General features: G+C 36.2%; 2 protein-coding genes across 2 annotated transcripts; one reads left to right on the forward strand and one right to left on the reverse strand.

Moving 5' to 3' along the window:
* Positions 1-1,143: 1,143 nt before the first annotated feature.
* LOC131636346 (probable glutathione S-transferase parA) lies at positions 1,144-2,193 on the reverse strand. The gene is made up of 2 exons (XM_058906964.1): positions 1,751-2,193; positions 1,144-1,586 (listed from the first exon to the last, which is right to left on the reverse strand). The coding sequence occupies exons 1-2, from the start codon at positions 2,066-2,068 to the stop codon at positions 1,242-1,244; spliced, it is 663 nt and encodes a 220-aa protein (XP_058762947.1). The 5' UTR covers positions 2,069-2,193; the 3' UTR covers positions 1,144-1,241.
* A 10,854-nt stretch (positions 2,194-13,047) lies between these two features.
* Positions 13,048-13,500, forward strand: LOC131636351 (uncharacterized). The gene has a single exon (XM_058906968.1). It carries the CDS (start codon positions 13,048-13,050, stop codon positions 13,498-13,500), a length of 453 nt encoding a protein of 150 aa, XP_058762951.1.
* Positions 13,501-13,660: the final 160 nt, after the last annotated feature.

The following is a 13,660-nucleotide window of genomic DNA, read 5'->3' on the forward strand; positions in this document are numbered from 1 at the left end:
CCAAGCCCAAAAGAGTGCTGGACGTGAGGGGGTGTAATAGGAAGATCCTAATTTCCTAAAGTCCCACATTGGTTGGAGATAGAGCATTGAAAGAGTATATATAGAGGGTTGGAGATAGAGCATTGAAAGAGTATATATAGAGGGACATTCCTCACCTTATCAACCGGTTTTGTAAGGATGAGTTAGGTCAAACTCTAATACTCTCTAATCCTTTAGGTTAGATGGATAGTTAAAATAGACGATATCTTGTGCGTTAAACTCTAAATCACAATTTATATTTTTGTATCCCTAATCAATTACTGATTTGAAGAGTTAGTTTAGCATAGATTCATAGAATTCTGATCAATAACCACTACGGGATCGGAGATGGGTGATGAATCTTGTTTACCATATTTTTGATCCTGCCTCATCAACAATGAGGATGAGGTGAGGCACGGGACAAGTGATGTTTCTATTAGACATTTGTAAGGCGATTGATATTAGAATGAGACGTGTATCTCGGACTTGTGCTATACTTAAGTTATTTTCTGACATTGTTTTAAAAGATAAGAGTTTTCTAAAGAGAAAAGCTTAGAGAGACAAAGAGAAAAAACATAGAGTTTTCAATTCTAAGAGTTTGAGTGATCTTTGATTAAAATCTAAGGATAGAGAAACACGTTCAAACACTTAGGTACTGAGTGATTCCTAAATTGAGAGACTGGGCGTTAAATGAGTTGAAATAAAGAATTGTTCTTCAATTTAATTTTTTGTAATTTATTTGTAATCTTTGTAAAAACTCTTGAATGCCAGTGAATCTGAAAGTTACTCTCTTCCTTATAATAATTTTTTTTAACTAATCTTGTTAAACAATTTCTTTGTACTTTGATTACAAGAACTACGAATCAAAATTTTAAATTTCAATCAGTTATAAATATAAACTTTAATCACAGTACCGTGACAATAATTTATTGGTAATGGCATATTACATGACAATGTAAACTTTTATATATATATATATATATATATATATATATATATATATATATATATATATATATATATATATATATATATATATATATATATATATATATATATATATATATATATATATATATATATATATATATATATATATATATATATATATATATATATTGGCAATATATGCAAATATAATTCATATTTTATAATATAATACATCAATCTTTGTGCTTTCAAAGTCCAATTGATTATTCTCCTAAAAAAATCCGCAACAAAATCTAATCAAGTCCATGACTATGTTTATACTCCATTGCAAAATCATAGATTTTGTGAGGGTGAGGGAGTGAATTTGCCACACTCTCTTTTTCCATACACCTTTTGGCCCAAGCCACAAGCTTAGGACACTCTTCCTCTATGCTTAGTTTCCCATAAGTCTCATATGTATAAAACCAACTTGTGAAGGGAATAAGAGCCACATCAACATATCCAAACTCATCTCCACCAAAATATGGCTTCTCTCTAAGCTCACCTTCTAAAGTCTTCAAACATTCTATAAACTTCTTCTTACCCTCTTCTTGTTCTTTACCCTTTCCTGTCCATACCTTCTTTCCAATGTTGTATATCTACATCAAATAGAATCCACAAATTAAACTTTTTTTTGTCTAATAGTTAAATAATTAAAATAAATGAGATGTCGCGAGTTTAAACTCGTGTCTCTGCAATTAGACGTTCTAAAATCAGATAGCATTATATAACTAACAACATATATAGATATATAATTACTTACATGTTTGTCAATGTAGTCTCCCCAAAACTTGGCTTGGGATCGCGGGTAAGGATCGGAGGGCAAGAGAGAAGGTTTGTGATTCCAAGCTTCATCAATGTACTCAACAATGTTGAGTGATTCACATATGGGTTTTCCATTATGAACCAAGACCGGGATCATTTTGTAAACCGGGTTCATCTCTAAAAGAAGAGAGCTTTTAGCTTGAAAATCTTCTTGTCTACACTCATATGAGACTCTCTTCTCCTCCAACGCAATTTTCACTCTCATTCCATATGAGCTTGGCCAAAAATCCAACAAAACAACCTTGTCCTTTTCCATGTCTTTACAAAATGTGTAGCTAGCTTAATAGATATTATTTGTAATGTGAAACTAAGATGTTGTTTAGATGATTTAGTTTGGGTTATTTATAGTTGTGCATTTTTTGTTTGGCAAGAAATAAAACGTGGAAAGATTACAAAAGATAGAGTCATTGCTCATGTTGGACTTGTGATCTTCTATGGTGTGCTCCTTCTTTTTGTTTTCTTTTAACTTGTTGCTTTTTAATTTTGATTGAGGTGTCCTCGACATATAGTGATTTGTAATGATTTCATCACGTGTAATGAATACTGGATTAGAGCAAACATGGTATATTTTGGGTTTAAGCAATAGAAAATGTGAAAGGAATAAATTCCGATACAATTGGTCTATTTGCTAGAAATCATATTTGACCCGGCATATGTAGTAGTGTTGACCGTTGAAGTATGCTACAAAGCTATGAAGATAAAGCTGATTGATTGCGTTATAAAAAATGGTTAACACTCCTAGTCCTACCCTTGAATTTAGTATATGTCACATTGCCACTATAAATTACTAAGTTGGTAATTGAAAATATAGCAGAGTGATACATGAATTTATTATACACAAGGTTATGCTGGAATACATACAGCCCCTCTAATTATCAGATTCATTTAAAACAATTGTCTTTTCAAATTATTAAATTATTAAGAGCATCTATCTAATATGGGAGAACTCATCTAAATTGTTTGAGATATTGTTTGTTGGTCAAAATAGACACATTACATTTAAGTAATTTTTATAAATTTTACTCTAATGATGTCTATGATAAATAATTAATCTATATTTGATCCTAATATAAATTATATTTGATCCTTTTAATTAAGTTGCTTAAACAAATAGTTGACAAAAAAAAATTTTAAGCAACGAGAGCTCAACGTAGATATGCTCTAATGGTAGAAAAGTTATGTTTCGAAACTAATACCTATACGTAGATCCTAAGCAAATTAATGTAGAATACCCTAATGGTGTTGATAAAAAATTTCTAGTTTCAAAGAGGTGTGAATTGAGATCTAATGGTGTTTTTTTTTTTTTTTTTTAAAAAATGGAAATGTTTGTTCATTCTAGTTTAACTGTGATAAGTGTTTTTGCAAACACTTTGACGTTCAAATTAGAGACGCTCAAAAGTAAGAGATACTTAGACTTAGAATAATGTGTCTATAAAGGTATTTGTAGCAGCAAAGTTACACTACAAAGTTTGGATGACTGCCAAATCATATTAAATTATAATTCTATAATATATCTTCATCAATTTTTCTCTCCAAAACTATCATTTATATATTAAATATTCATACCATAATGTGTCTAAAATATCTAAACTAATAAACACAAAGTTGAACATAAAATGATTAAAGAGTATTATTTAAAAATACCTTAAAATAATACTATATGGTTTTTATTGAGTAGCATTAAATTATCAATAATACTCTCAAAATCAATACTTGCAACAATTTCTATTTCAATATTAGCCGTCATGGTATGTCCTACAAAACCAACTTTCATTTGCTTCTCAACTTTGTATTGATAATTTTCATTGTTGAAAAAGATCTTTCAATAGTGGTTGTAGATACAGAGAGAGTCGTGACAAGGTGGACCAATATATTAATCAAATAGTAAATTTTCTTCTTTTCAATTGCAACCAAAGATGAACATAAGTCTTGAATAGTTGATAAATTATTCAAACTCGATATTTGACGAGTGACAATTTTAAATGTCGAAGTTGAAATTGCAAATTAATCATTTCTTGGTCATTGAAGTCCATATGATATTATTTTTTCAACTAGAGTCACTACGCCAAAAAGGCCTTTAGATAGTGCACCTTAGACAGTGCTTTTATACAAAAGCGTTGCTATAAGTAAAATAAGAAAAAAGGAAAATATATACGAAAATGAGTAAAAGCGCTGGTAAAAGGCCGACCTTAGACAACGCTTGTGAAAAGCGCTGCTAAAAGGTTGCTGTTGAGTGCCAGAAAGTCGTTATTTTGTGTGTGTAAATAGTGGCACTTATCGATACTTTTTGTTAATACCGTTGAATAATTCCCCGTTTTGTGCATAAATACGTATACTTTGTGAATAGATATATTTTCATACACTTTTATACTTTTTGATAGTTTTCTACTATTTTTGTAGGTATTCTTGCGTATTTGGGCCATGAGCAATAAAGTGTCGAAGACACGGCTTCAAACGCGCGATTTTGAGTGGCGGAATCAACTCATTCGGCGGTTAAGGCTCAAAATAAGGATGATAAAAATCATCAATTTGGTCTCCATTCATTCATTATTAGATAGAGCATTGAATAAGCTTTCTAACGCTTCGAACCGGGCGCAAATCGGAGTTACGGTTCTCAAGTTATGGCCGAAACAGTGCAGAATTTTTCTGCTACTGGTGTCACTCGCCGGGCGATGTATTAGGCTCGCCGGGCGAGCCCGACTGGCCCAAAAATGTGATTTGCTATTGCCTGGAGTCGCTGGGCGAACCATTTTAGTCGCCGGGCGAATCAGTGTCGACAGAAAACGCAATAAAGCTGTTGGAAATCATTTTTTCAAGGATGGTTGGATATTTTAGAGCTCCAATCCATCCAATAGCATTTTTTGAGTGGAATGATGCTAGAAAACACATTGGAGCTGTCAAATGGATGATCCGGGGTTGAATCCTTCATCAATTGGAACCGACAAACCGGGAGATTTTTGGGTTTTTCTCCATTTCTTCTCTTTGTAGTTTCTTTTGTGAGTTTTGTTATGTATATACTTTGATCTCATGTATATTTGTTGACTATTATGTTATATAAAGCTTGCTTTCATATTTTTATGGATTATTGTTTTAGCTTGTTGCTTTGTTGCTATGTGTTTGAGTTGCTATAGAGATGTAGGGCTCTAATGCTTATCTAGGATGATTTTCTATTAACTTAATTGCAGAGATGGATTAGGTTGATAATCACTAAGTGTCAGTGCTTAATATGTCTTAGTGGTCGTGTTTGTCTGAGAGATCGACATTTACGGGAAGCTCGGATTTCTCATGTGTTGTTTAGGTGTCTGAGAGATCGTCACTTAGATAATGTTGTGGGTTGTGTTGTTGACATGTGGTAATATTGATAGGTTACAAGTTGAGTATATTCGGTCAATAAGTTTAAGTTTGTGAAGAGTAGATTATATGCAATACTTGATAGTTTCTTCTATTTGAAGAATGAATTTATTTTATTGTTCATATGTTTAATTCCCATATTTACTTTTTACCAATTCAATCCAAACTCATAATTGTGGAAACTGTTGAACAGCAGTTCAATACACTGATCCCTGTGGAGACGATAAAATTTCCCGGATCAATATTTCCAAATCTTTTGTTGCTTGCCGCTTTACCGCTTCAACAAAATGGCGCCGTTGCCGGGGATTGGTGTTTTATTGAACTTGCATCGCAATAGTTTCTTTTGTTTTGAGTTTTGTATATATCGCACATATTGTATAGTCTTACTTGTTTATATTTATACTTATAGTTGTGAATTTGTTATATCATTGTTTGTTCTTTTCACGTTTGCTTGTGTGTTGTTAGGAATAGCCGGACGGAAGTAACTTGAAGGAACTTTCTTTAATAACAGGCGTCGAGCTTACGACGTAAAACAAGCATGTTTATTCTTTTTAGTTTGTGTTTAGTTTAGGTAGTGTGATGCAATTGTCTAAACAAATTTAGATCGGACCAGTTCTTAAATTTCATATCTTCACTTTTAAATTTGTTTAGACAATTTCATACGGTTTTTTAGTTTGTGTATACTAATAGTTGTGTGTTTGTCTTTGAGCTTGTTTTGAGTAGCGTGAGAAATTTAAGGTGATTTCCTGATTTTGATTGTTTCAACTTGCGGATGTATGGTAATGATAGTTTTTGAAGTTGATGCTTGTAAGGTACTCGTTTATCGCTTTCTATAGCATAACATGATCATGAGACTTTACTTTTGTACAAATTTCATCTCATTCATTCTTTTGCAATTTTTGTTCATTCTTGAATCACTTTAGGACTAAACCCTTGTGAGGTTGCTTTCCATTGTTTACTATATGCACGGGAGACCAACAATCTTTGTCTTAACTCAATTTTATTATGTTTAATCTTGCAATTATGTTCTTTTTTATGAAAGCATGAAAATGATCAAGGCATTTTGTTTGATTTTGAGAATAACCACCTAACCAAAAGAATTCCACCTTGTGAGTGAGTGAGAATTTGTTAACCCCTTTGAGCCTTTTAGTTAGAATTCATCTTGGTGTTGAACTATGAACCTATGCATGGGTGAGTAATTCATCATGGATTCTAATGTTGTTTGTTGGTACTTAGCCCTCAACCATATATGTTGGTTGGATTTGTTCCTTGCTGTTGAGTGTCTTTTGTTGTTTCTATTCGTATGTTTTTAAGGCACTTTTTAACCCTTTTTCTATGTTTTTAGAAGAATAGCTTATTTAAATAAGTGATTTTTGTCATATGTAAATATTTGGTATTTTGATCTATTTTCTAGTGTTTCAGTTATTGGTGATAGCAAATGTTCAGAAAAATCGGGAAAAAAGTCGAAGAATCGAGGATTTTGGCAACTCTGAAGGTGTCAGTGTTCCTCTTGTTTTCGCCCGGCGAATAGCTTGGAAGCGAAGCTCCGCCCGGCGAGTGGTAGGCGAGCCAGGGGCGAAGCAGCTCATTTTTTGGCCATCTTTCTGCTCTGGAGCGCCCGGCGGAGCATCTGTCTCGCCGGGCGGAAGAAGATATTTTTTTTGGGTTCTTTTGTGTTCTTTTAAGGTCACGTGGCCTGTTTAGTGGGTTTCGCCCGGCGAAGCTGTTCTTCCGCTGGGCGAATCTGGGCTGATGTGCCATGCTATATAGTGCTAGTTAGATATTTGAGAACCATTCCATCTTATATATCTCTCTCTTGAACCAAAATACACCATTTTTTTTTGGAGTGAGAAAACCCTAAAACTTCCATTGTTAGTAAAATTCAAGTTTTTACCCATCAATCTTGGAGACTTCCATCTTGATGTTCATAAAGCTTGATAGTTTGCTTGTTGCTCAAGTCACCATGGAAATGGGTGGCTAAACCTTCTTGGTGTCAAGATTAGAGGTAGATGATTTGCTTTTAGTTTGTATTTCTTTTGATCTTTTGTATGTGAACAAGTGATGATATATATATGGTGAAAAACCTTGTGTTTATTTATTTATGAGATTTGTACTCTATTTGAGAAAATGTTTTCAAGTCTTGACCTAGGTTTTTTATCTATCAACAAGTAAAGTTTAGAAATAGCTTTGTGAGTTGATATTTGCCTATATTAAGCCTTAAGTGTTGTCATTTTGATAGTTAGGTTGAGAGATCATTTAAGGATCAAAATGGCAAATTTCACAATATGGTTTAGACATGAAACATATTGAGAGGATTGTGATTATATGTATCATTCATGAGTTCACATATTTGATCAAGAAAATATCTTAGAAGCAAATTATCAAAAATCTAATCTTGACATTCTTTTACCATCTTTTAAAACCACATACCAAGTTTAGCACTTCTTGCATGAGATTAAAGAATTACGTTACCAGAATCAAAACCAAACCCCATGATAACTTTAACTCACGACAAAATAGACTATAGAACGGCGGTGATATCGCAATAATCCCTGTGGAAACGATAAACGAAAAGTACCACAATACTCTTTCAACAAAATGGCGCCGTTGCCGGGGATTGTTGTTTAGATGTTGTAAGCATTGCAATAGTTTTTTTGTATTGAGTCTTATAATTAATCTCTTGTTTCTAAATTTATTTTCCTTGTGTTTGTTAATTTGCTTGGTTAGTTTTTCAGATTACAGTTTATGCGAGGACGTATACCTGCAGATCAACTCCTTTTTGATCCAGAGATTGAGAGGACTGCACGTAGAGAGAATAGCAAAACTCGTAGGAGGAGACAACTAGCTAGGGAAAGAAGACAACAACAAGAAGCATCTTCTTCTTCAACTCCGGTTGAAAACTTGGTTGAGGAAGAAATGGCTGCGGATCCTAATGTTCCAGCTCGAGGGCCTTGTGTTAATAGCCCTCGACTCAATGCACAATTTGCTCGTGATCAAGCCAATGGAAGAAACTCCGAGATGAAAACGGGGTTACTTCAATTACTTTATCAGAATCCTTTCACAGGGGCAGATCACGAGGATCCATTTACTCATCTAACAAAGTTCTACGAGATCGCCGGAACAATTGGTGCTCCGGAAGACCAAGAAGAACAGGTGTTCAGGAGACTCTTTCCTCATTCCTTAATTGGAAAAGCTAAGGAATGGTACCTTGATCAACCAAATAATGTCATGACAAATTGGAACGAGTTAGAAGAGAAGTTCTTGGATCGGTTCTTTCCTCACAATAGGTTCATGGAAGCGAAAACTTCTATTGCGGTGTTCTCTCAAGGTTCGAATGAATCTCTCAATGAAGCATGGGAGAGGTTCAAGTCCATGGTTAGAAAATGCAAAGGTCATGGGTTTGATGAATTGTCTCAAATCCATATCTTTAGGAATGGACTCCAACCTCAACCAAAAACTCTTTTAGATGCTACCGCGGGTGGTTCGTTGATGTCAAAAACAGCTGCTGAAGCAATTGCTATCATTGATAGGATGGCTTTGAATGATCATCAAGGGCAACACAACCGTAGTGCATCGCAAAGAAAACCAGGAGTTCTTGAATTGAATACTAGTGATGCAATACTTGCTCAAAACAAGTTATTGACACAACAAGTAGAATTGCTCACTCAACAAATGTCAAAACTCCCTCAACAAATCAAAGAGATACATGGGATCCCTTCTAAAAATCAACAGGTGATGTGTTGTGAATTGTGTAGGGGTGACCATCAAACTGGTTTTTGTCCTCCACCGGGTGAAGAGGTGAATTATGTGTCGAATCCTAATCAAGGTTATGGTGGGAGACAACAACAACAACCTTACAACAATAACCAAGGTTACCAACAAAGAGGTAATCAAGGTTATCAACAAGGATGGAGGCCGGATGCGGGTCCATCGAATCGTCAAAATCCTTATCAAGGTGGTTACAATCAACAACCTCAACAAACAAAGCTTTCAATCAAGGACACTCTTAGCCAATTCATGCAATTGCAAATTGCGAGCCAAAAGAGTACGGATGCCGCCATAAAGAACCTTGAAACTCAAGTCGGGCAATTGTCAAAGCAACTTGCCGATCAAAACAAAGGTCCTTTTCCGGCTACTACACAAGAAAATCCTCGTGAGCATTGTAAGTCAATTCTAACTCGTAGCGGTAGAAATATTGATATGGGTGTAGGAGAGATAGTTGAGGAGGAAATTGTTGAAAGTGAAAAAGATAGGGTGATTGAAGTAGAAAAAAATGTTGAGGGTGATTTAGTTGAAAATGAGAAAGGGAAAGAATTAGTGGAAAAAGAAACTCTTGAGAAAGAAGTAGAAAAAGAGAGAAAAAAATTGAGTGTGAGTGAGAAGGGAAAGAAGAAGGTGGATGATTCTATACAAGTGAAGAAATTACCTTACCCTCCCGGTCCGTCAAAGAAAGAAGATGCAAAGCACTATGCTCGGTTCTTGGACATCTTTAGCAAGTTGCAAATCAATGTTCCTTTTTCCGAAGCATTAGAGCAAATGCCGATGTACTCTAAATTTATCAAAGACATCATCACTAAGAAGAGAAGATTCTTGGATCCGGAGGTAGTCACGGTGAGCTCTTGTTGTAATGCGTTAATTCAACGCACTACACCGATTAAATCAAATGATCCTGGACGGGTAACCTTGCCGGTGTCTATTGGAAATGTTCGAATAGGCAAAGGATTGGTGGATACCGGTTCTAGCATTAATTTGATCCCATTGTCTATGGTGAGAAGGTTAGGAATTAATGACTTGAAGCCGACTAGAATGACACTATCATTAGCAGATAAGTCCACAGCTCATCCTCATGGAGTTGCGGAAGACTTGCTTGTTAAGGTTGACAAATTTTGGTTTCCCGTTGATTTTGTCGTCATAGACATGGAAGAAGATCCTGATATACCATTGATCTTAGGAAGGCCTTTTATGGAGACGGCCCGAATGATGATAGACATTGATGATGGCTTAATGAAATTGCGATACCAAGACGAGGAATTATGTCTTAATCTCTTTGAAGCCATCAAGCATCCTAGTGATGACGATGATTGTTTTAGAATCGATGCCACAGAAAAAGCGATTATGAAAGTGGAGAATGAAATGCACTTGACTAATCCTCTTGAGAAAACTTTGATGGAAGCTCTTGAAGTGCTTACAAAAGATCAAGAGAAGGAAATTGAAGATTGCTTGAGAAATCTTGAGGCATGTGATGAGATGAATCCTTTTGAAGCTCAAATTGATGAGTTGAAAGATGAGCTTGAAGTTGAAGAACCAAAGGTGGAATTGAAAGTGTTACCTTCTCACTTGAAGTATGTGTTTCTTGAGAAGAATGCAAACAAGCCGGTTATCATTAGCAACGCCCTTTCTAAGATGAGTTGAAAGATGAGCTTGAAGTTGAAGAACCAAAGGTGGAATTGAAAGTGTTACCTTCTCACTTGAAGTATGTGTTTCTTGAGAAGAATGCAAACAAGCCGGTTATCATTAGCAACGCCCTTTCTAAGCTTGAAGAAGAAAAATTACTTGTGGTCCTAGAAAGAAACCAAGAAGCAATGGGATGGACACTTTCCGATCTCAAAGGCATTAGTCCCTCCTTTTGCTTGCATAAGATTTTGATGGAGAATGACTTTAAACCAGTAGCTCAACCACAAAGACGTTTGAATCCGGTGATGAAAGAGGTAGTGAGAAAGGAAGTAGTGAAAATGTTAGAAGTCGGGATGATTTATCCGATCTCGGATAGTGCTTGGGTAAGTCCCGTCCATGTGGTGCCTAAGAAGTGTGGAATGACGGTGATTCGAAATGAGAATAATGAGCTAATTCCTACTCGAACCGTGACTGGATGGAGGATGTGTATCGATTATCGTAAGCTAAACAAAGCTACGAGGAAAGATCATTTTCCCTTACCGTTTATGGATCAAATGCTCGAGAGATTATCCGGTCAACAATTTTATTGTTTCTTAGACGGGTATTCGGGATACAATCAAATTGTAGTCAATCCCGAGGATCATGAGATGACCGCTTTCACATGCCCTTTCGGTATTTTTGCTTATCGGCGAATGCCTTTCGGGTTGTGTAATGCACCGGCAACATTTCAACGGTGTATGCAAGCTATCTTTTCCGACTTAATTGAGAAGTGCATCGAAGTGTTTATGGATGACTTCTCGGTTTTTGGGGCTTCATTTTATTTATGTTTGAAAAATCTTGATACCGTGCTAAGTCGTTGTGTGGAGTCAAATTTGGTCCTCAATTGGGAGAAGTGCAACTTCATGGTTACCGAAGGAATTGTGCTCGGCCACAAGGTTTCTTCAAGAGGCCTTGAGGTGGATAAAGCAAAAATTGAAGTTATAGAGAAGTTGCCTCCTCCATTGAATGTGAAGGGTATCCGAAGTTTTCTAGGACATGCCGGGTTTTATCGAAGATTTATCAAAGATTTTTCCAAAGTGGCAAAGCCATTGAGTAATCTACTCAACAAAGGTACGGAATTTCTTTTCGATGAATCTTGTTTAAATGCTTTCCTAGAGCTTAAAGAAAAGTTGGTAACCGCACCCATAATCGTCGCTCCTAATTGGTCGCTTGATTTTGAACTCATGTGTGATGCGAGTGATTATGCGGTGGGTGCCGTGTTAGGACAAAGAAAGAACAAAATTTTTCATGCTATTCACTATGCAAGCAAAGTTTTAAATGAAGCGCAAGTCAATTATGCAACTACCGAAAAAGAGTTGCTTGCTATTGTGTTTGCATTAGAGAAATTTCGTTCTTACTTGATTGGTTCCAAAATTGTGTGTTATACTGACCATGCAGCTATCAAATACTTGCTCACTAAGCCGGACTCAAAACAAAGGCTGATTAGGTGGATTCTCTTGCTTTAAGAGTTTGATCTTGAAGTAAGAGACAAAAAAGGGTCTGAAAATGTGGTAGCTGACCATTTATCTCGGTTGGTGAATACCGAGGTAACACAATTTGAAAGTGAGGTCAAAGAGGAATTTCCTGATGAGAAACTGTTTATGGTCCAAGAAGTTAGACCCTGGTTTGCTGACATGGCTAACCATAAAGCTACCGGGTGGATACCGGAAGATCTTACTTGGAACCAAAAACGGAAGTTCTTATCCGATGCTAACTTTTACGTTTGGGATGAGCCTTATCTTTTCAAATTAAGTAGTGACAATCTCTTAAGGAGGTGTGTTACTAGTGAGGAATCTCAAAGTATTTTGTGGCATTGTCACAATTCACCATATGGTGGTCACTACAATGGATTACGTACGGCAACTAAAGCCCTTCAGGCGGGTTTTTGGTGGCCTACGTTGTTTAAAGATGCCTATCATTATGTGTCGAGTTGTGACAGTTGTCAGCGGAGTGGTGGAATTGGTCGTCGAGATGAAATGCCCCTACAAAGCTTCCTAGAGGTGGAAGTGTTTGATTGTTGGGGAATTGATTTCGTCGGTCCATTTCCATCCTCATTTGCCAATGAATACATTTTGGTCGCTGTGGACTATGTGTCTAAGTGGGTGGAAGCGATTGCTTCACCAAAAGCTGACGGTAAGACCGTAATCAAATTTTTGAAAAAGAACATTTTTTCGCGTTTCGGTACGCCAAGGGTGTTGGTGAGTGATGGCGGATCGCATTTTTGCAATGCTCCACTTGAAAAAGTGTTGAAGCAATATGGAGTTAGGCACAAGGTTGCTACTCCATACCATCCGCAAACCAACGGCCAAGCAGAGGTTTCAAACCGTGAGATTAAAAGGATCCTTGAGAAAACTGTGTCAAGTTCGCGAAAGGATTGGTCTCAAGCTTGACGACGCGTTGTGGGCGTATCGTACCGCCTATAAGGCTCCAATTGGTTTAACTCCATTTCAAATGGTTTATGGTAAGACTTGCCATTTACCCGTTGAGATGGAGCACAAAGCTTTTTGGGCGTTAAAGCTTTTAAATTTTGATCCTAACTTGGCCGGTGAAAAAAGAAAAGTTCAAATTCATGAGTTGGATGAATTGAGACTTAATGCCTACAATTCCAACAAAATTTATAAGGAAAAGGTCAAATTTTATCATGATAGCAAAATTCGGCAAAAAGATTTCCAAGTTGGTCAAATGGTGCTTCTCTTCAATTCCCGTTTGAGACTTTTTCCGGGAAAATTGAAGTCAAAATGGTCTAGACCGTTTTTGGTCAAGGAGGTGAAGCATTTTGGAGCAATTGTGGTAGAAGACCCGAAATCCAAAGAAACATGGACTGTTAACGGGCAAAGATTGAAAGTGTACCGTGGGTGCGAGTTCAATAGAGAAACAAGTGTGCTTGCTCTTAGTGATCCTTGATCACTTATAGCCATCGAGCTGACCGACGTTAAACAAAGCGCTAGTCGGGAGGCACCCCGGCATTGTAAGTATTTCCTGTTTTTTTTAGTTGTTACTGGAGCTTTTAATTTTATTAGAGTGTTGTGTTAAGAAAGGAGGAAGACCTGTAATCTTTTTTAAA

This window comes from Vicia villosa, unplaced genomic scaffold (assembly GCF_029867415.1).
Source record: "Vicia villosa cultivar HV-30 ecotype Madison, WI unplaced genomic scaffold, Vvil1.0 ctg.001700F_1_1, whole genome shotgun sequence".
Taxonomy (NCBI): Eukaryota; Viridiplantae; Streptophyta; class Magnoliopsida; order Fabales; family Fabaceae; genus Vicia; species Vicia villosa.